General features: G+C 43.4%; 1 protein-coding gene and 1 long non-coding RNA gene across 3 annotated transcripts in view; one reads left to right on the forward strand and one right to left on the reverse strand.

The window, feature by feature from the left end:
- LOC143776528 (uncharacterized) overlaps positions 1–18,074 on the reverse strand; it is a 40,790-nt gene extending 22,716 nt beyond the window's left edge. Inside the window, exon 1 of the long non-coding RNA XR_013215858.1 lies at positions 16,876–18,074. This is a non-coding gene — a long non-coding RNA (uncharacterized LOC143776528). The remainder of the gene's footprint in view (positions 1–16,875) is intronic.
- Positions 1–23,301, forward strand: part of SYNE2 (spectrin repeat containing nuclear envelope protein 2) — a 424,330-nt gene that overhangs the window by 167,818 nt on the left and 233,211 nt on the right. For both annotated transcript variants that reach the window (XM_077265969.1, XM_077265976.1), the window contains exons 32-40: positions 851–1,419; positions 8,911–9,072; positions 10,209–10,359; positions 11,685–11,843; positions 18,119–18,280; positions 18,795–18,896; positions 20,253–20,408; positions 21,641–21,756; positions 21,837–22,131. In XM_077265969.1, coding sequence (XP_077122084.1) covers positions 851–1,419; positions 8,911–9,072; positions 10,209–10,359; positions 11,685–11,843; positions 18,119–18,280; positions 18,795–18,896; positions 20,253–20,408; positions 21,641–21,756; positions 21,837–22,131 — 1,872 coding nt within the window. The remainder of the gene's footprint in view (positions 1–850; positions 1,420–8,910; positions 9,073–10,208; positions 10,360–11,684; positions 11,844–18,118; positions 18,281–18,794; positions 18,897–20,252; positions 20,409–21,640; positions 21,757–21,836; positions 22,132–23,301) is intronic.

A 23,301-nucleotide genomic window follows, 5' to 3' on the forward strand; every position in this document is an offset into this window, starting at 1 on the left:
TTTTTTTTAAAGCAAATTTTGGAATTTTTTTCACCAGTTAGATAAAAAATAACCAAGACATGTTTGGTGTCTATGAAGTCGTAATGACCTGGAGAATCATAATGGCAGGTCAGTTTTAATATTTAGTGATCCTAGCAAAAAAGCCAAAAAAAAAACATGTGTGGGATTGCACTTTTTTTGCAATTTCGCCACACTTGGAATTTTTTTCCTGTTTTCTTTTACACGACATGGTAAAACCAATGATATAGTTCAAAAGTACAACTCGTCCCGCAAAAAATAAGCCCTCCCATGGCCATATTGATGGAAAAATAAAAAAGTTATGGCTCTGGGAAGGAGGGGAGCGAAAAACGAAAGCGCAAAACTGAAAAAAGCTCCAGTTATAGGTCATTTTTATGATACCTTCCTTTTAAGTTAAAAAAAAAATCTCTAAAGGTGTTCATTATCTTTAAGGAAGTTTCTGCTGCTATACAACTAATACATGACCTGAAATGCAAGTACATGACATAGAGATACCTTCTTGGAAGCTACTGATTACCTACGTTATGCAACACTCCCTCAGCCTCAGTTTTGCCTAATATGCTCCTTTATGTACATATATTTATCGGACCTAGGGGTGTCAAGCAATAATTGGTGCAAAAATTATTATTTTTTTAAATGGAAATTAATAAAATTATCTAATATTGCTAATTTCTGAAAACTGCACAATTCCAATTAAAAACCTCTGTTTTTCCTAATCTCAGCAAGTAAATATTTATTTGTGGCACAACCCATTTATTAAAAAAAATAAACTAAAATATTAATGCAAAAAAAATCATACTAAAGTGATGAGTTTTCTGTGTTCCCTTCTCAGGATGTCCAGAACACTTGTGAAATTGAGATCAAACATTTGGACAGCTTGGACGCCTCTTACGTTGAACCGATCTCGAAACATAAGACTGAGCTTCAAGCAATGAATGAAGTGATGAAAGAACGAGAGAAAACCCTTGAGTCCCTGGGAGGATTTCTATCTTCTCTTAACATAGCAAAAATGTCAATTGAAGCTGAGATTCCAGGACCTGGTATGGACAGGACCACTCTGCAGGAGAAGCAGCGGAGACTTGAGTCTTTAGAAAAAGACATCTATCTTCTGGGTCAAGAAGCTGAGAAGCTTGATGACTGTATGCAAGCCGCTGAGATCATCCTGGAAGATCCAGAAAATGGTGGCGAAACCTCATGCAAGAAAATGATAAGTGCCTTCTTTGAGAAGTTAGAAAGCGCCCAGCAAGCTGTCCAGGGTGCGCTACAGAGCCTACAAGAAACCGAGACCCATGAGCATCTGAATGAGCGTCTGAAGGACTTATGCAAAAATATTCAAGATATTCGAGATCAAATTGATAAAATTGGCCTAAAAGAACCAACTATTCCTGCCGTACAACAGAGGTATGTAAGAATACCACCCTGTACGTATAGAGATATAGTGCCGAAATTTGGGATTTTAAGCCATGTCCAGATATCCACTGCCAAGAAATGAATTGGGTCAAGTCAGGAAACAAAAGCGTAAACCAAAACTTTTCCAAAAAAATGTACTATGCCATTTGGAGAGAGGTTCACACTGAGTTTTTTAGGTCAGTTTTTAAGAATATTTAAATATTTTTGACTATTGACGTGCTGTCCCATTATTGTCAGAGTATCTGAAGCGGTTTTTATTATGGATTCTGGAGCATAATCAAAAATGTCTGTAAGAATAAACCTCAGTGTGAACATACCCATTGGGTATTTTTTACTTGTGGCTTGTTCGATACCCTTCAGTTAAGAGGTGGCTGCTTATGTGTTTCCCTCTCCATTGAAGTCTGTGGGAATAAAGCCTCAATAACTCATTCCATGTACATGTTTTATCCGTGTCTTTTATGGATAGAAGATGTACCCATTATAGTCTATAGAACCTTTTACGGCTTTGGGTTTTTTTCTTGTTTGTTTTTTTTGTTTTCTTTTGTGTGTCCTCAAAAAAAACAAATGGAGATGTGTCTGTTTTTAATCCGAGTCAAAGGTCTAACTTGCTCATTGTTTTATTTAATTGTATGAATATATATTTTAACATCATATAAGAATGAATAACTAACAATAAACAGTGACTGAAAGGGGACAAAGGATCAGAAATCAGAGTTAAAATAATGTAAAGTATAATAACCAAGAGATCTAGATGTAATTTGATTGTTTGGTCGTCAAGATTGTTAGTCCTTTAGCATTACCCAGGGTGCACCACGTGGAGGCGGACTAACGTTTCAACCCTTGATCATTCAAATCACGAGTTTGTTATTCAGGTGTTTCCTTTTTCTTCTTTTTAAGAGGTAGGAGGAACTTAGAATTTTTTTTATTTGCATATTCGAAAATTTGATGAGACACTGAAAGCTCACCGGTCTTCAAAATGTTTTGCTACTTTGGTCTTGGGACTATCCTGATTTAGGACAAGACTGATGGCTCCCACTCATTTCATTCTTGCATGTCTCAACTGCATCTAGGATGAGAACGTTATATTGGACTTATTATTGGCTCTTCAAGATTCACTTTTCTCCTATGCCTCATTGGGGGACACAGGACCATAGGTGTTATGCTGCTGCCTCTAGGAGTAAATACTAAAATTCACCACACTCTCTATAGATTTGTTATGCAAAGTTTGGTGTCAATTTATTATATACAGACTGGGAGCGTAACAGAGTCTCTGCACAAGCTGAACTGGAGCAAGGCGCGGGAGCGCCTCTGTACATGCAGACACCACAGGTCCACGTTACTGGACGGAAGTCTCCACAGGCAGACAGTTAGAATTGCAATAGAGCCTGTATCTCATCACTGGGATTTTCCCTTCTCTGCACACTACCTTTTGTCTGGAATAAGTGATTACGTGACAAAGGCTCTGGTTGAGCCGAAACGTTGTATAAAGATCGCATATGCTGTAATATTCTGTTACGCTCCCAGTCTGTATATAATAAATTGACACCAAACTTTGCATAACAAATCTATAGAGAGTGCGGTGAATTTTAGTATTTACTATTATTCAGGGCCATTGGTCCATTACACCAGCACCTCGCCTCATTTGGGCTGAGTGCACACCAAAACTCTTTCCTATGCTGCCACTAGGAGGACACTAAGTAGTACAGAAAGAATAGCTCCTCCCCTGCAGTATACACTCTCCTGCTGACTCCAACCAGTTCTTGCTTAGTGTCTGTAGGAGGCACTTGGGTCTGCTTTCAGACCCCACCGTTAATATTTTTATTTTTATTCTATTCTTCCCTTAACGGAGCGAATGGGGGCAACGGACCCTTTCTAGGTTCCGATCTCCCCCGAACCATCAACAGGCAAGAATGCGGAGCTTCCCTCCCCGTACCCTTTCCTGCATCGTTGGATGCCAGCCCTGAGCTCACTTTACGGGCGACGGTTCCTTTGCGTTCCGATCTCACCCCTCCATAGCAGGCGACCACATCGAGTAGCCCTCCATTTACCTCTCCTGGAGCCAGGTGCATAGTCGGACATGATGTTTATGGCATCCGTGCAGCCCCCCACTTCATCACCACTGTTATAGCGGACGATGAAAGGCGGCAGAAGCTCCCCCTCCCTGACTATGGCGACAACGGATTGAGCACCGGCCCACCGCATCTACCGTGAGTACACCTGCGGGGCTGAGGCGCTGGGGGGTCCTTGTCCCTGGGATAAGGGAGGTCTGCAGATACCTTAAAGCCCGGGGTCCGTGGGTCACATCGCACAAATAGCGGTAGCGGCTCTACAGGCCGCAACCGCAAGCTTAAAATTTAGCCCCCGGCTTTTCCCTCTTCCAGGCCGGAACGTTGACTCCGCCCACCGGCAGTTACCGCCGCCCACTCTCTCTGGCGCTCCTCGTTCTGCGAGAAGCGCCTTCTCTTCCTGATCTCAGCGGTCATCTTTTGACACCACACAGGCTGATGCTGCAGCGCTGCTCCAGCGTTTTGAATCACAGCTTCAGGGAGCGATTTCTGTGGACATTGCGGACCACCCCCGGGGACTCAAGACACAGGACCTGGGTAAGCTGCAGAAACATAGCTTAACCCTTCCCCTCCTAGTAAGCGCTCTCCTCAAGGCTACACTATGTCTCAATCAAAGCCTGGGAAAACCCACACTGTGTTTTTTGCTGCTTGTACCTCTTGTAAGGTATCTCTACCCCGGGGTCACAATACTGCGTTATGCTCAGCTTGTGAACCGGTGACTGCTCAGGAACCACCTGTTACTGATACCGAACCCAGTGAGCCTAGTCCCCCTGAGTGGGCTACCTCCCTTACCCGGTCTATGGCATCCCTGGCCAAAGCGTTAGACTCGTTACGAGACCCTTCCTCTAACCAGGGCACTCTTACGGACAACGCTGCTGATGATCAGAACCCCTTGTACACTAGGGGTTGTACCTTACCAAGGAGCTCTCGCTCTTCCAGGAAAAGGACTCATGCCTTGTCCCCAGACCATCACCGGGTATCGGGTTCTGAGAGTTCCATTTCTCGCTCCCCTTCCCTAGTAGAGAACCTGTCTCAGAGGACGATTCTGACACGTCCCTAGATCAGGAATTTCAACACGATCAGGAAACTCTCGACTCTCTCATTGAGTCAGTAAACAAGGCACTGAAGCTAGATGAGGAACCTTTATCTAAAACGGATCATGCTGTGTCCTTTAAGAGGAGCAAGCGGGCTCACAGAGTGTTCGCCAATCATCCCGAATTTAAGGAAATCGTTGAATCTCATAGAATCCGTCCGGATAAATGCGTCACAGGGCAAAAGCCCATGGAGTCAAAATATCCCTTTGCTCCTGATCTAAGAAAAGATTCGTCACAGTCTCCTCCGGTAGATCCTCCAGTATCGCGCCTAGCTACTAAATCTATTTTATCCTCTTCTGAGGGCGCTTCGATTAAAAACCCCACCTATTGTCAGATCGACAATATGGCTCGTTCAGCCTTTGAAGCCTCAGCAGCCGCACTCTTTCCTTCTTTTGCCACTACGTGGGTGGCTAAGGCTATGACCCATTGGACTGAGGTCTTGTCTTCAGCTGTTCTGGATACCAATCTTCCCCCCGAGGTAGGGATTTTCTAGTGACCGCGTCTCTGGATGCCGCTGACTGCGCTTCTCAAGCAGCAGCAAACGCCATCACCATTCGGAGGTACTTATGGCTCTGGGACTGGCGTGCGGATTCTGCTTCCAAAAAGTAATTGACTTCTTTACCATATCAGAGCGGTCGCCTTTTTGGCGAAAAACTCGATCAATTAATTTCCGACGCCACTGGAGGGAAGAGTAAATTTCTCCCACAACAGAGATCCTTTCGGCCTTATCGGAACCAGCAACAGCAGGCTTGGTCCCAATTTTTTCGTTCCAACTCAAATTGGTCCTTTACTTCCACATCTTCTGGACCCGGCCGGGCACAACGTAGGGATAGAGGTCCTCAGACCTCTTACAAAACTCCCCTTCATGGAGAGGCAGGCCTAGGCAGTCAGGATCCAGGGGGTCCAGACCGGGTAGATCTCCCACACAATGACTCCCTGTGGTATCCGGGGGACACTCTCAAAGTAGGCGGCCGCCTGCTTTCCTTCAGCGACGCGTGGCTCTCAGTCATTCATGATGAATGGGTCCGCGACCTAGTGTCCTCCGGATACAAGATAGAATTCTCCTCTCTTCCAATAAATCGTTTTTTCCTGTCTTCTCCTCCCAGGGCAAAGGCATCAGAGTTCTTCCAAACCATAAGCTCTATAAAATAAGACAGGGTTATTATCCCGGTCCCTCAGAGCGAAAGGTTTCAAGGTTTTTATTCAAACCTGTTCATTGTTCCAAAGAAGGACGGTACAGTACGGCCCATACTGGACCTAAAACTGCTGAACAAGTTCTTCAGGGTACGACGGTTCCGAATGGAATTGCTTCGTTCTGTCATCGCCTCCATGGAAAAAGGCGAGTTCCTGGTGTCTATAGACATCCAGGACGCGTACCTCCACATTCCAATTTTCCTCTCACCAGAGGCTCCTTCGCTTCGCAGTTCAGGAACAACACTTCCAATTCGTTGCTTTGCCCTTCGGCCTCGCCACCGCTCCCAGGGTATTCACCAAGGTCATGGCGGCCGCCGTGGCCATCCTTCACACCCGAGGCGTGGTGGTACTACCGTATCTAGACGATATCCTCATCAAAGGCCCCTCTTTCAGCGCCTGCAAGGAGGTCGTGAACATCACAATGGATTCTCTTTCTCGCCTGGGTTGGAAGATAAACTTCAAAAAATCTTCCCCAGTACCGGCTCATCGAATTTCCTTTCTAGGAATGATGCTGAATTCGTCCCAGGGGTTGATGCTTCTTCCCCCTAAAAAGATCTCAGCCTTACAGCAGGAAGCTCAGAAGCTCTCTCAATCTCGCACTCACTCTCTGCGCTTCAGTATGAGAGTCCTCGGCAGGATGGTAGCAGCTATGGAGGCGGTTCCATTTGCCCAATTACACCTCCATCCATTACAGCATGCCTTCCTGGCGGTTTGGGACAGGAACCCGGCCTCCCTCGACCGTCGGTTCTTTCTTCCCTAGCGAGTCAGACAGTCTCTCAGGTGGTGGACATTGAAGTCCTCCCTGAATCAAGGGAAGTCTTTTCTTCCAGTACATTGGCTATTTATGACAAGAGATGCCAGTCTTCTAGGCTGGGGAGCGGTGTTCCTACATCATATTGCTCAGGGCCGCTGGTCACTTCAGGAATCACGCCTTCCGATCAACATCTTAGAAATTCGGGCAATCAGGTTAGCTCTTCTCCAGTTCCATCCCTTCCTGGCGGGTCGTCCCATCAGGATTCAGTCCGACAATGCCACTGCAGTGGCATACATCAACCGACAGGTGGGAACCCGCAGCATGGCAGCCATGAGAGAGGTAGGCTACATTCTCCGTTGGGCCAAGGAAAACCGCTGAATGATTTCTGCGGTTCACATCCCGGGAGTGGACAATTGGGAGGCAGATTTCCTCAGTCGTCAAAGCCTTGACTCCGGAGAGTGGTCTCTCCATCCGGAGATCTTCCACCAGATCTGCTATCTTTGGGGGAACTCCGGACGTGGATCTGGTGGCCTCACGGCTAAATTCCAAAGTTCCTGACTTCATAGCTCGGTCCCACGATCCAACAGTCATCGGGGCAGATGCACTCGTACTCCCGTGGCATCATTTTCGGCTTCCGTACATATTTCCCCCGCTCCCCTTACTGCTGAGAGTCATCAAGAAGATCAGAGCGGAGGGAGTACCAGTAATCCTGATTGCGCCAGATTGGCCGCGCCGGGCGTGGTACGCGGAACTAGTTCAACTAGTCGCCGATGTTCCCTGGCGATTACCGAATCGTGCAGACCTGCTATCACAGGGCCCCATTTACCACCAGAACTCCGAGGCCCTGTGTTTGATGGCTTGGCCATTGAGTCCTGGGTTCTAACCCAGGCAGGTTCCTCTCCGGAAGTCATCTCTACCATGATCAGTGCTAGAAAGCTTACGTCTATCCGTATTTATCATCGCACTTGGAAAACCTTCTTTTCCTGGTGCAACGACCACGGACATTCTCCTCTTGAATTTTCCATTCCTTCCATCCTCTAATTTTTACATACCGGTTTGGACTTAGGTCTCGCCCTTAGTTCTCTCAAGGGGCAGATTTCAGCCCTGTCCGTTCTTTTCCAACGCTGGATTGCCAACAGATTACAAGTGAAGACGTTCATTCAGGGAGTCTCTCATAAGGTGCCGCCCTATAAGATGCCGTTGGAACCATGGGACCTTAACCTGGTCCTTGGAGTCTTGCAAGAAGCTCCTTTTGAACCTCTACAGGAGGTTTTCCTGTCCTTTCTTTCATGGAAGGTTGCCTTCCTGGTTGCGGACACGTCCATTAGACGACTCTCAGAGCTGGCGGCTTTGTCTTGTCAAGTTCCGTTCCTGAATTTTCATCAGGATAAGGTGGTGTTGAGAACATCCCCGTCCTTTATGCCAAAAGTTGTCTCATCCTTCCATCTCAATCAGGAGATTGTCTTACCGTAACTCTGTCCGGCACCAGTACATCGCTTCGAGAAGGCCCTCCACACACTGGATTTAGTGAGAGCTCTCAAGAGGTACGTCTCGTGGACGGCGTCCTTCCGCCGGTCAGATGCCCTCTTTGTGCTCCCGGAAGGGCCAAGGATGGGGTTTCCTGCTTCCAAGGCGACAATAGCCAAATGGATTCGTTCAGCTATTCAGGAGTCCTACCGAGTCAGAGGTCATCCTGTCCCAGCAGGGATTAAGGCTCATTCCACTCGGTCAGTGGGTTCGTCTTGGGCCATCCGGCACCAAGCTTCGGCAGCACAAGTTTGCAGAGCTGCGACCTGGTCCAGTCTGCATACTTTTACAAAACATTTCCATATTCATTCTCAGGCCTCAGCAGATGCGACCGTCGGCAGACGAATTTTGCAGGCGGCTGTGCCGCATCTGTAACCTTTGGGTACAAGGAGCAATTACAGGTGATTGTTCCCCACCCAGGGACTGCTTTAGGATGTCCCATGGTCCTGTGTCCCCCAATGAGGCGTAGGAGAAGCAGGGATTTTTGTGTACTCACCGTAAAATTCTTTTCTCCGAGCCAATCATTGAGGGACACAGCACCCACCCTAACGGCTTTGGTTTTCTGTGCTGGCTTGGTTTTGACATAGTTCACCCTGGTTAAATGTTAAGCTCCTACTGCTTTGTTACCGAACTGGTTCACTTGGAGCCAGCAGGAGGGTGTATACTGCAGGGGAGGAGCTATTCTTTCTGTATTACTTAGTGTCCTCCTAGTGGCAGCAGCATAACACCCATGGTCCTGTGTTCCCCAATGATTGGCTCGGAGAAAAGGATTGTGACTACACAAAAATCTCTGTTTTTTTTTTTATTTATTATTAAGTTCAGTCGTTTTCATCTTATTTTATTTTAGAATGAAGTCTTTGATCATGCTTGAGAAAAAATTGGAGACATTGGACCAAGAAAAGAATTCAATTTTTGACACCTTCCAAAAAGTTTTCAAAACTCTACAAACAGAAGATTTGACTTGGTGTGTGGACTTGTGGGAGGACACACAGCAGTATCTTTGTCACAGGTAAGGGGCGTAACATCCATCTGTTTGTACGTAAGTCTTTGGTGCTTGTTATATACAATTTCTCGATACTGCGGCTTTACAGCAAAGTGTTTTTTTTTTCTTGTTTTTTTTTTTCACTTCTTGGCTTTTTAACTAAGGATAAAGAAGACTTGTCATCAGGTCAAACTCAGCCAATTTTTTTTACTTTGTTTTATTCCCGTTGCTTTCCTGAGTCTTCCATTATTTTTTTTTACATTCACCATAAGGTTCCAAAGATGTGAGCTTTTTTATTTAGTGCAAAATTTTATGGTCTTTACCAAGGGGGCAGTGCGCATAGGGTAATATTGCATAACAGCTGAAAGACACACCTCAGAGGATCCCGTGAGCCATGTCCGCTAGGTAAAGACCATAAAAATTGGCATTTAATTAAAAAACAAATCTCTGGAACTAATGGCCAATTATTATTATTATTATTATTTTCTTACATGGAGCTTTACATGTGAAAAAAGGGCATACATAGACAAGTACAATAAACATGAGCAATACAAGGCACACACAAGTACAGAGGGAGAGAAGACCCTGCCCGCGAGGGCTCACAGTCTACAGGGGATGGGTGAGGATACACTAGGAGAGGGTAGAGAATTAGAAAAAATACAAAAAGTTGAATAATCAGGGAAGCAGCCACAATAATATAAGAGCCAAAATGTACTTCTTTTGACCTAGTGATGGGTCTTTTTTTAAGTGGCCCATTGATGTAGAACAATACAAAAATGCACACTTGGTAGAAACATTGGAGTGTACACCGGGTGACTTATATAATCAACAGTTAAGTGAACCTGACCCTCAAGATTGAAGCCATGGGCTACCTGAGTAGATTGAGTCCAAGGTGCAGAGTTTCCCCAGTAATGATTACTCTGTATTTCTATAGATAATTGGGTGTGGGACCCCAATTGAGCTTTAGGCAAATTTCCTTTTTGCCTCCTTTTGCACTTTTTTTGTTGTTCACTTTTTACTTTTTAAGTGCACTCAGGTGGAGGTAATAATCTTGGGCTCTTTAATGAAAAAAGAATATATATATATTTGTTATACTTTTTTGACACGTGGTTTTGTTTTTACCCCATATAATCCGCTAACTTTTTTTTGTTTTCATTTTTTAGCAAGGAACAATGTGATGCCATCATCGAACTCCTTCGCAATTTCCAGCAGCACAGGACAACGCTGACATCCTTGATTCAGAAAGTGGAGATGACGATTTCTCATCGGTCTTCCTATATTGGGAAAGACAATCTTCATAAAATGATGATGGAGGTAATGGGAATACTAGTTGGTCTGGTTTGAAACTGGTCATGGTTGAAGTCCCATATTCTTCTGGATGTCAGATGAGAGTCGCCTATTCAAATCTATGGGTGTGCAAAAAAAGTGGATTTCATACAGATCATCCATTTTGCATCCAATTTTTACAGATACACTTATTATTAGCCCAGGAAACTATATTCAGTATTGTAAATTTTATTTACTGCTGATGTATAAAAATGTAGATAAAAAATGGTCTTTATTTTTTCTGGATGAGAAAAAATAGTCAAAATTTTTTTACACTTATGATCTTAGCCGTACAGGCCAGGTCTTTATTCTGGCAAATAAGTGGGTCCCAGCAGGTAAACCCCCTTTATGATGCCCAAATGCCCTTATGGTGCTTATCCCCTTTGCGATAGTGCAAATATACACCATATAGGCACATGTGGTGAATGTATATATGGAAGATATATGGAGGATGCTGGCTGTTTTGAACAGCTGCGACCTGCCTCTAACAACAGTGACCGGAGCTAGCCACGTAAGGAGACATCTGTATTGACGTTCTTCAGCCACCACTTGTCACGTAGAATTTTGACTAAACCTCTTCTATCTAAAGCTGAATGCAAAAAACATGCTGCCATGCTTATAACAAGATCATGCAGTCAGCTTAATTTTTCCACATAAATATTTCCAAAATCAATAACCAGTCTGGTGACCTATTGATTAAAAGAACCAATAGTCTCAGTCCAGTCTGTGAAATTGATCAACTTTTAGGCTATGTGCACACATCAGGATTATTTGTAGAAATTTCCTGAACAAAACCGGACTTTTTCTGCAGGAAATCCGCATGCGTTTTTTGCGCGTTTTTATCGCTTTTTTTGCACCTTTTTTTGTGCAGATTTTTTGAATTTTTTTCCTGAGCTTCCCAATGCATTAAATAGCGGAAAATCCGCAAAATTAATGAGCATGCTGCGTTTTTTCCGCGATGCGTTTTTATCGCGGAAAAAAAACGCAACATATGCACAAAAATTGCGGATTGCATTCTATTAAATAGGATGCTTAATAGATGTGTTTTTTTCGTGGTTTTACGTGAAAAATCCGGAACGTATGCACACAGCCTAAGTCATCCCACCCTGACCTTCCTATAGACATTCATATTAGTTTAGCCAGGCATGCATATCTGCATAACGGGATGTTGCAGCAGTGTTATAAAATATTTTCCCGTGTGTATTTTGGATGCTGATGATTTTACGAACTCGACTGTCCCTTAAAACCAAATCCGGAATATGTCACTAGGTGTCTCTGTCTCCTTTTATCTGACGAACGGTTCTTCATTGCAGGTTCAGGAGCTGAAGCCGGAAATCGAGGATCACTCTAAATATGTAGAAGAGATCAACTCCGTCTGCAACAAACTGCAGTTCCAGATCAGTAAGATAAAGAGATGTGAAGATTCTCCATTCCAGGAGGAAGCAAACGCGCTCATCGATAAGTGGTTAGATGTAAGTATTTTCCATGGCTGAATTCAGCCCATGTATTTACATCCTGTTGGAAGATAATGATTATTTTTCTGGTTGGGCAGAGTTTCCATTAAGGCTCGGTTCCCACCTGCGTTTTGCAGTTCATGCCGAGAACTGATCCATTACATAATGAATACAAAAGACACCAGAAGGACCCTGAGGACTATAATGGGGTCTGTCAGGTTTCTATTATGGTGTCTCTTTTTATAGTGAAAACAAGTCTGTTACATAAAGGATGCAAAAGTGCGTCCACTGGCTATAATAGCATCCTACCAGCATTAACCCCTTCCCGACCTTTGACGCCACGTAGGCGTCATGAAAGTCGGTGCCAATCCGACCTGTGACGCCTATGTGGCGTCATGGAGGGATCGCGTCCCAGCAGATCGGGTGAAAGGGTTAACTCCAATTTCACCCGACCTGCAGGGACAGGGGGAGGGGTGCTTCAGCCCAGGGGGGGTGGCTTCACCCCCCCGTTGCTACAATCGCTCTGATTGGCTGTTGAAAGTGAAACAGCCAATCAGAGCAATCTGTAATATTTCACCTATGAAAATTGGTGAAATATTACAATCCAGCCATGGCCGATGCTGCAATAGCATCTGCCATGGCTGGAGACCCCGATCTGCCCCCCCCCCCACCGCCACTGATCTCCTCTCCGTCCTGTCATGTCCCCTGCTCCCCTCTGTCCTCCTGTCTGCTCCCCCGTCCTCCTGTCTGCTCCCCCCGTGCTCCGATCCCCCCTTGTGCTCTGATCCCACCCCCCCCATACTTACCAAGCTCTGATGTCCCTCCCGGTGTCTGTCCGTCTTCTCCATGGGCGCCGCCATCTTCCAAAATGGCAGGCGCATGCGCAGTGCGCCCACCGAATCTGCCGGCCGGCAGATTCTTTCCAGGTACATTTTGATCGCTGTGATAGGTTCTATCACAGCGATCAAAATAAAAAAAATTGTAAATAACCCCCCGCCCTTTATCACCCCCATAGGTAGGGAATATAAAAAAATAAAGAAAATATATTTATTTTTATTTTTCCACTAGGGTTAGGGTTAGGGCTAGGGTTGCACTTAGGGTTAGGGTTGCACTTAGGGTTAGGGTTGCACTTAGGGCTGCACTTAGGGTTAGGGTTGCACTTAGGGTTAGGGTTGCACTTAGGGTTGCACTTAGGGTTAGGGTTGCACTTAGGGTTAGGGTTGCACTTAGGGTTAGGGTTGCACTTAGGGTTAGGGTTGCACTTAAGGTTGCACTTAGGGTTAGGGTTGCACTTAGGGTTAGGGTTGCACTTAGGGTTGCACTTAGGGTTAGGGTTGCACTTAGGGTTAGGGTTGCCCTTAGGGTTAGGGTTAGAATTAGGGTTAGGGTTGCAATTAGGGTTAGGGTTGCAATTAGGGTTGGGGTTGCAATTAGGGTTAAAATTAGGGTTAGGGTTGCACTTAGGGTTAGAATTAGGGTTAGGGTTGCAATTAGGGTTAGGGTTAGAATTAGAGTTAGGGTTGCAATTAGGGTTAGGGTTGCAATTAGGGTTGGGGTTGCAATTAGGGTTAGAATTAGGGTTAGGGTTGCACTTAGGGTTAGAATTAGGGTTAGGGTTACAATTAGGGTTAGAATTAGGCTATGTGCACACGGTGCGGATTTGGCTGGGGATCCGCAGTGGATTGGTCGCTGCGGATTCGTAGCAGTTTTCCATCATGTTTACAGTACCACGTAAACCTATGGAAAACCAAAACCGCAGTGCCCATGGTGCGGAAAATACAGCGCAGAAACACTGCGTTGTATTTTTCGCAGCATGTCAATTCTTTGTGCGGATTCCGCAGCGTTTTACACCTGCTCCATAATAGGAATCCGCAGGTGAAATCCGCACAAAAAACACTGGAAATCTGCGGTAAATCCGCAGATTAAGCGCAGTGCGTTTTACCTGCGGATTTTTCAAAACCGGTGCGGAAAAATCCGTACACAAATCCGCAACGTGGGCACATAGCCTTAGGTTGGAATTAGGGTTAAGATTAGGGTTAGGGGTGTGTTGGGGTTAGGGTAGGCTTGTGTTTAAGGTTATGGTTAGGGTTGGGATTAGGGTTAAGGGTGTGTTGTGGTTAGGGTTGGGATTAGGGTTATGGGTGTGTTGGGGTTAGGGTTGGAATTAGGGTTAAGATTAGGGTTAGGCTTGTGGTTAGGGTTATGGTTGGGATTAGGGTTAGGGGTGTGTTGGGGTTAGGGTTGTGATTAGGGTCATGGTTAGAGTTTGGATTAGGGTTAGGGGTGTGTTGGAGTTAGTGTTGGAGTTAGAATTGAGGGGTTTCCACTGTTTAGGCACATCAGGGGGTCTCCAAACGCGACATGGCGCCACCATTGATTCCAGCCAATCTTGCGTTGAAAAAGTCAAATGGTGCTCTCTCTCTTCCGAGCCCCGATGTGTGCCCAAACAGTGGTTTACCCCCACATATGGGGTACCAGCGTACTCAGGACAAACTGGACAACAACTTTTGGGGTCCAATTTCTCCTGTAACCCTTGGGAAAATAAAAAATTGCGGGCTAAAAAATTATTTTTTAGGAAAGAAAAATTATTTTTTATTTTCACGGCTCTGCGTTATAAACTTCTGTGAAGCACTTGGGGGTTCAAAGTGCTCAACACACATCTAGATAAGTTCCTTTGGGGGTCTAGTTCCCAAAATGGGGTCACTTGTGGGGGGTTTCTACTGTTTAGGCACATCAGGGGCTCTGCAACCGCAACGTGACGCCCGCAGAGCATTCCATCAAAGTCTGCTTTTCAAAACGTCACTACTTCCCTTCCGAGCCCAGACGTGTGCCCAAACAGTAGTTTCCCCCACATATGGGGTATCAGCGTACTCAGGAGAAGCTGGACAACAACTTTTGGGGTCAAATTTCTCCTGTTACCCTTGGGAAAATACAAAATTCTGGGCTAAAAATTATTTTTGAGGAAAGAAAAAATATTTTTTATTTTCACGGCTATGCGTTATAAACTTCTGTGAAGCACTTGGGGCTTCAAAGTGCTCACCACACATCTAGATTAGTTCCTTGGGGGGTCTAGTTTCCAAAATGGGATCACTTTTGGGGGAGCTCCAATGTTTAGGCACACAGTGGCTCTCCAAACGCGACATGGTGTCCGCTAACGATTGGATCTAATTTTTCATTCAAAAAGTCAAATGGCGCTCCTTCCCTTCCGAGCCTTACCGTGTGCCCAAACAGTGGTTTACCCCCACATGTGATGTATCAGTGTACTCAGGAGAAATTACCCAACAAATTTTAGGATCCATTTTATCCTGTTGCCCATGTGAAAATGAAAAAAACTGAGGCTGAAAGAAATTTTTTGTGAAAAAAAAGTACTTTTTCATTTTTACGGATCAATTTGTGAAGCATCTGAGGGTTTAAAGTGCTCACTATGCATCTAGATAAGTTCCTTGGGGGGTCTAGTTTCCAAAATGGGGTCACTTGTGGGGGAGCTCCAATGTTTAGGCACACAGGGGCTCTCCAAACTCGACATGGTGTCCGATAAAGATTGGAGCCAATTTTTTATTCAAAAAGTCAAATGGCGCTCCTTCCCTTCCGAGCCCTGTCGTGCGCCCAGACAGTGGTTCCCCCCCCCCCCCCACATATGGGGTATCAGCGTACTCAGGACAAATTGGACAACTACTTTAGGGGTCCAGTTTCTCCTTTTACCCTTGGGAAAATAAAAAAATTGTTGCTAAAAGATCATTTTTGTGACTAAAAATTTAAATGTTCATTTTTTCCTTCCATGTTGCTTCTGCTGCTGTGAAACACCTGAAGGGTTAATAAACTTCTTGAATGTAGTTTTGAGCACCTTGAGGGGTGCAGTTTTTAGAATGGTGTCACTTTGGGGTATTTTCAGCCATATAGACCCCTCAAACTGACTTCAAATGTGAGGTGGTCCCTAAAAAAATGATTTTGTAAATTTTGTTGTAAAAATGAGAAATCACTGGTCAAAATTTAACCCTTATAACTTCCTAGCAAAAAAATATTTTGTTTCCAAAATTGTGCTGATGTAAAGTAGACATGTCGGAAATGTTACTTATTAACTATTTTTTTGTCACATACTGTAACTCTGGTTTAACAGAATAAAAATTCAAAATTTGAAAATTGCAAAATTTTCAAAATTTTCACCAAATTTCCTTTTTTTTGACAAATAAACGCAAAAATTATCGACCTAAATTTACCACCATCATGAATCCCAATATGTCATGAAAAAACAATCTCAGAATCGCTAGGATCCGTTGAAGCGTTCTTGAGTTATTACCTCATAAAGGGACACTGGTCAGAATTGCAAAAAATGGCCAGGTCATTAAGGTCAAAATAGGCTGGGTCATGAAGGGGTTAAGGACAGGATGGAGACATGGAATTGTAATGCTCAGGTGTGAACAAGACCTAATACATGATGGGGAGGGGTGGTAGTCGTGGGCGAGGTACTCTTCTCTTATGCCTCGGCTAGGTGCGTGGACTTGTGCCATGATGGCACTACGCCCTTGAAGGCCTCATTTTATCGATTACTTTGATTGGCCAGGACCAGATTTTGAGGACTTCAATGAGGGAGACCATCAGTCAAAAATAAACTTTTTACTGAAGGATAACTTTGTGGGGATTATATACCGTAGATAGCTTCCTTCACTATACGGAACATCTCCTCATCTCTATTCCTTTCTCGTTACTCGTTTGTTCTCTGTCTCCGCTGTTTCACTCTCCTTCACCACTGCCCATCTCAGTACTACTGTCCAGTTAGCAACAGTCCTGTTCACAACTCGCGGTTCCGCTTCTTCTTTCCCTCAAGGAAACTATGTTGCCAAAAAAATAGAAATCTTACATTGTTCACACCGGCCACCCTGGACTTTTTTTACACCCTAGCCTCCCGTTGACATGTACATTTGCTGCATTGTGTAATAGGTTTTGTATTGACATGTCTAATCAGTGTGTGCAGAGGTCATTTTGCAGGGAGGGGAGCAGAGTCAGCTGTGACATTGCCTATTGTGATTGGTGGATCCTGTGATCTCTGTACCTGAGATTGTAAACCTGCCTCTGATGATAAGGAGTCTGCTGAAATCTCTTCCTGAAAAAAAACACATTGTATAAGTCTAATATTTCCTCAGTGGCCAGCGCGAAAATTGCATGGTTACTAATTTTGGAATAAAAATTATGATATGAAAAATAAAAACCTTTCCAAAAAAAAAAAAAAAAAACAACAAAAAAGTAATGTAACACATAAACCTAAATTAAACATTTAATTAATTTTCTGATGAGAGAGTGTTATGATCCGGTGACCCTGGAGCCGCATGAGACTATCTCTGGAGTAGGTGTTACCTGTACTGACTGCAATCCTAATACTGACACCGCAACTAGAAGTAGCCGTGGGATGTACCTAACCAGGCCTAGACACCTCGACACAGCCGGAGGACTAAATACCCCTAAAGATGGAAATGGGAAATCCTATCTTGCCTCAGAGCAGAGCCCCAAAGGATAGGCAGCCCCCCACAAATATTGACTGTGAGTTTAAGAGGAAATACGTACACAGGCAGAAAAAACAGAGTTTAGCAAAAGAGGCCCTTCTAGCTAGATAGAAAGGATAGGACAGAATTCTAAGCGGTCAGTATTAAAACACTAGAAAATTCCACAGCAGAAAATACTAAATACTACATCTAACTAAAGACATAGGATGTATATCTGCATCTCCAGAGAAACCAGCATGACAGAAAAATCCAAACAAGTCAAGCTGGACAAAAACACAATAGATTGCACTGCACATAAAAGCACACTGCCTGCGTGATACAGAGAACCAAAACAAGGCACTTATCTTAACTGAAATGACAGCAGGGCAGTGGAGCCAGACAGAGATGCAATCCCTCCAAGATACAATGGACAACTGGCAGGGATTGATGGATCCTACAAACCTAAATACCTAATAGAGCTGCAATAAGCAGAAACACCTGCCCTGGCCTATAATCCAGAGACCACTGCACTACCACTAACAACCACCGGAGGGACCCCAAGAGCAGAATTCACAACACTGAGCCCCTTTAAGTTTAGCGTTTGGCTGACAGCATTTGAAGGTTTAATGGGTACCCTTAGGATAGTTATTTCATCTTTTCTTCTTTCTTTTTTTTGGTCTTATAAAAATAAAAGTAAAATGCAAAGAATCCACAATAAACAGCAAAAGCATAATTCAAAAACGTTTGTAAAAGATGAAAATGTATCATAGTACATAATGTATCTTCAGTATATTATTTCTGCGGAATTTCTTGCAGGTATGCGAAAAACGAGACGGCTGTGATGAAAACCTAAAAAGTGCCGTCTGCCTATGGAACAGAGTCCTTGTTCTCTCACAAGACATGGAGCCTTGGACAGAAGGAAAAATGAAGCTCTTGGAAAGTGCAAATCTTACCAGTGATGATGTGCGATCTCTACATGTAAGTATTCACTGTGAGATGGATGAGACGAGGAATAATTAGTAATTGTTTACAGATTTTGTGTTCCAGTTTGCTTTTACCTTGTGCGCTGTAAATAAAATGCTTTACTACATGGAAACCATCAACAAGCAGGTTAATCTCTTTATAGAGACCTTATTTGTAGTCCGTCAGAACAAAATAACTGTTCAAACCAAGCACAGGCGCTTGGTGCACCCTTGGGGTGGCCGAGCAGTTTTGTGCCCAGTCCCACCTATTTTTTTCCCTCTATATCTGCCTTTTTTTCTGCACGGCAGCACAGAGTAACCCATTTGTTTCTCCAGTTCTATGTATTTATCCCCAATAATCAGTAACTATTGAGCACTGACCACAACTCCCCAGGACTATTAGTATTTCCCGACACTCCTGACGTTCTATGTTTGAGTTCTAGATTAAATGAGATTTTCTTTCCTGATACTCAAAACAAAAATATAATGTGGAAATATGCTAAATATTTTTTGTTTTTCTTTGCTTTCAGATTGAGCTCCAGAATCAAGAGAAACTTTTGGAGGAAATGAGTCAGAAATCCATAGAAATACAGAAACTTTTGCAAAGTGATGAACTACCATTTGAACTGCAGGTAAAAAATAAAAGTAGTATATAGCACTCATTATGTATATACAATAATTGTTATTGTGGTAAGTGAGGATCGCGGTATTTATGCAGTATGGCTTACAGGATATACTCCAGGCCTTGAAAAAGTATTCATACTCTTTTCCACATTTTTTTTTCACATTACACCCACAAACTTAAATGTATTTTATTGGGATTTATGTGATATACCAACACAAAGAAGCAAGTGTTTGCAAAGTGTAAAGGAAATGATACATGTTTTTCAAAATATTTAAAAAATATAAATGTGAATATTGTGAAGTGCATTTGTAGTCAGCCCCCTGAAGTTTGATACCACTGAATAAAATCCTGAGTGCAAGTTGATGGGAAGATGGATCTAAATACAGGGCAATCCTGGAGGAAAACCTGTTAGAAGCTACAAAAGTCTTGAGACTGGGGTGTAGGTTCACCTCTGAGCAGGACAACGACCCTAAACATCCTGCCAGAGCTACAATGGATGGTTTAGATCCGGGGTGGGGCCATTTGGATATTTATACCGTCCTTCGGGGGCCGTACACAAAGTACATCCTGACTCTGGCACTGGTTTCAGGACGTAATCTTTCATTGCATGCCCTTCAGTGTTCAGTAGTGAACACTGCGTGTGTGTGCTAACAGAGCAAGAAGAAATTAATGAGCTGGTTGTAATCACAATACACCTCCCTGCCCAAGAATGCGGTCCCTGAGAATCTGCCCGGGGGCCTGATAAAAGGTCATCGAGGTCCGTATATGGCCCTGGAGCCTGAGGTTCCCCACTCCTGGTTTAGATTAAAGTATAGTCATATGTGTGAATGTCACAATCACAGTCCAGACCTAACCCACTGAGAATCTGTGACGAGATGTGAACATTGCTGATCACAGATGTCCCAAGCAATCTCACTGAGCTAGAGCGAGTGTGCAAAGAAGAATGGGCAAAAATGTCACCTCTAAATATGCAAAGCTGGTACAGACAGACCTCAAAAGACTTGAGGCAGCGAAAGATGGTCCTACAAAGCATTGACTCGGGTTGAATACAAATGCGCGTCACAATTTTCACATTTATATTTTTAAAATATTTAGAAAACCATGTATCATTTCCTTTACACATCTCAAATACTTGCTCCTTAGTGTTGGTATCACATAAAATCACAATAAAATACATTTAAGTTTGTGGGTGTAACATGAAAAAATGTGGACAGGCACAGTGCCCTGAATAGTGGAAGGTAAAGAAAAGGCACAGAAACGATCATTTTTTGCTGCATGAAGGGGTTAATGTGGCTTCAGAAGTAATACTTTCACTATATACATATATATTGTATATTAATCTACTTTTTCTTCTCCTAATTAGGTCATTAAGGATTCTCTGGAGAATAAACTCTCAGTGATAGCTACGATTGTGTCTGAAAATTCTGGAAAGGAGAATGTGTCAGCTATGTCCACAGCGTCTGACTCACCAGATAGTTGTACATGGGCCAAAGAATTACAAGAGGTGACAAGAAATGAGGTGAATCCTTCATGGCTTACTATGACCCTGCATTGATATTCTAGAGTTGTAATTTGATCCTTAAAGGGAAAGTGTCATCAGAAAATGACCTATTGTATAAATCAGGTTTTGGTGTTAATTGTGTTATTTTTGCCAATTTATTTCATATCACAATCTGTATTCAAAATAGAAATGAGAAATCTTGCAATTCCCTCAACGGCGACTGGGGCTTTTTTAGATTTTTAACTTCTTGTTGTTTCAGGAAGTGCACATGTACATTAGACTCTGACCGGATCTTTTGTATTGAAGCATTTAATGAGCGTGTGCAAAAACTATTCTGAAGGGAGATGGAGCAGGGAGATGTGACATCACCTGTTGTGATTGGTGAATTGTGTGTTATCACATGGGTATAGAGAGGTTGCCTTTCATTCTAATCCTGTCTGTGAAGATAATGAGACTTCTGAAAACTCTTCCTGAAAGGACAGGAAACGTGGGTCTAAAAATGCATCTGTGGCCAGTATGAAAGTTTTAAGGTTTTGTTTTTTTTAAATACAGATTGTGATATGAAAAGAAAAATTTGCTTTTTTTTAATATACACAACATAAAAAACTATAGCTTATTTTATGATGATACATTTCCCTTACGGGGTATTCACCTGATGGATAGTGACCTATTTGCTTGAATATGCCATCACTTTCTAATCTTACTTCTACAGGTCCGATCTGCACTTTTCAGAATTTTATAGTGATATGCCATAACATTTAATGAGTGAATACATCTTTAAAAAGAGGTTTTCTAGAATTTATGAAAAAATGATTTGCCAGTATGTTAAGGGTTAAAGGGGTTTTCCAGCAGGACTATAATACTGATGAATTATCCTCAGGATAGGTCACTAATATCAGATCGGTAGCGACCCCACCGATTAGCTATTAACCACTCCTGCAGTGCCAAGAAATTCAGTGTAAGGAGCTGGAACAGCATTCCTTGTGGCCATTCTTGGGTACTGCAGCTTAGAACCTGTTGAAGTGTGTGATGTTCCCTGTTATCAGTCCCTTCAAGGTGCTCAGAACTGGATAACTTGCCAGAAGACCATAGACATGTGTACCCACTGAATACTAATATCTCTAGACCGTTTTCGCCTGCTCTAATAACCTCAAGAATAAAGATAACCAATACAGATAAATACTTGTACTGATACATTAGGCATTTGGAAATATTATTAACCCTTTTTCATACTTTTTTGCTTTTACCAGTCTGAGCCCCAAGCTCCGACATTAGCGAAGATCTCTGTATCGGAGGTAGAACCTGAAACCGTTGCAAAAGACAAAAAAGAAAGTGACACCATTACTTTGGTGGTGGGACCCAAGAGGTAACAAGCATGGGGTATCTTCTATTGTACGAATAGCTACATGTCACCTTTACTAATGCAAACCTTGTTATACCACCTAGGGCTGACTTCCAGGAGGAGGCACAGGCACAGGAGGAACCACAAGCCGAAACCGGGAGCGAAGCTCTGAGGCTGAGACTGGCCACGTTACAGAAGAGACGGGAAAAGCTAAGCCCGGACCTCCAACCCCGACTACCAGACAATGAAAAGCAGCTCAGAAGCTTCAGAGAGCTTCTCCAGGAAAGTCAGGACATGATGAGGATATTGTCGGTGAGGATATCCTCTGCCGGCACTGGACATCATGGTCACTGGCTGGAAGTCAAGATGCTACTGGAAACTTTCATGTTGGATTTGCAGGCAAGACATTTGCTCCTTTAGGTGTTTTTGGGGGGATCTCAATATTTACGACCTTTCCTTAGGATAAGTTCTCAATGTCTGATCGGCAGCCCCATAAATCAGCTGAATAAAGGGGTCTGCGATGAATCGGCAAGCATCACATCTCCTTCATTGTTAACCCTAATACAGCCCCACATCGTATATGATGATGACCGCTCACGGTGCGGATACCCAGTCCAGCGCAGTCCTGTTCAAGTGAACGTTGCAGTGTACGAGATTAACATTCAATAATCAGCTGATCGAGGGGCTCAGGAGCTTTGAACCCTCACTAATCAAATATTGATGGCTTCAACCTACATTTTTTACTTTAGCTCATGTATTTTTGGCTAGAAATCATTTTTGCAAATTGGTCACATTACAAATTACACCGTATGGCTTCTACAGGCTCCTTTAAGTTTAAAGTGGTCTGTGGTCATACTGGAAGTAAGCTGAGAGGAGCTCAGAAAAAGACAGATAAGAGATAGAAACTCACCCGTTGGACAGTCAGAAGGAGCTTACTGACAGACTCTCAGTTACCTAATTCTGCAGCCAACAATAGACACAAAGGATGTAGAAGGCAAATGGTGTAACATTTTTTTTAATGGAAAACAATTACAAAAATGAATTTTAGTAAAAAATACATGCATGTAAGTTAAAAAAATGACCCAAAATGCCGAAGGCAATCTGCTCATAAGAGGGAAGGACTCAATGGCAGCTTTTCCTGGACATAAATCAGCCAAAACCACTGAATTATGGACCTTAGTGGTATGAATTACAAAGAAGTCCTCAGATCAATGTCTGTGAAACAAATAATTCTGCCGCATTTTCAGATTTATAGTGGTGAACTTTCAGGTTGTCCCTTGAGTAAAATGCCTTGAAGAAACATATTCTGGCTGGGTCACTGCTGCTGCAAGATTTATATTTGCTATAATTGCAACTTCGAGACCCAGTGGTGCATGGCAAAAACAAAATGGGTTCAAGTGTCCTGCTCTGCCAGTCAGGACAGAAGGGCCCGGTGTTTGTTTCTTCACTCCATGCCCTTTGCCTGAGTCTTGGGCCAAACAATTCTTATCTGTTGTTGGGCAACCTTGTAAAGGTTCTTGCCATTGGGGAACAAAGGTGAAGAAACCGGCAGAGCTGGCCCCTGTATCT

This window comes from Ranitomeya variabilis, chromosome 1, assembly GCF_051348905.1.
Source record: "Ranitomeya variabilis isolate aRanVar5 chromosome 1, aRanVar5.hap1, whole genome shotgun sequence".
Lineage (NCBI taxonomy): Eukaryota > Metazoa > Chordata > Amphibia > Anura > Dendrobatidae > Ranitomeya > Ranitomeya variabilis.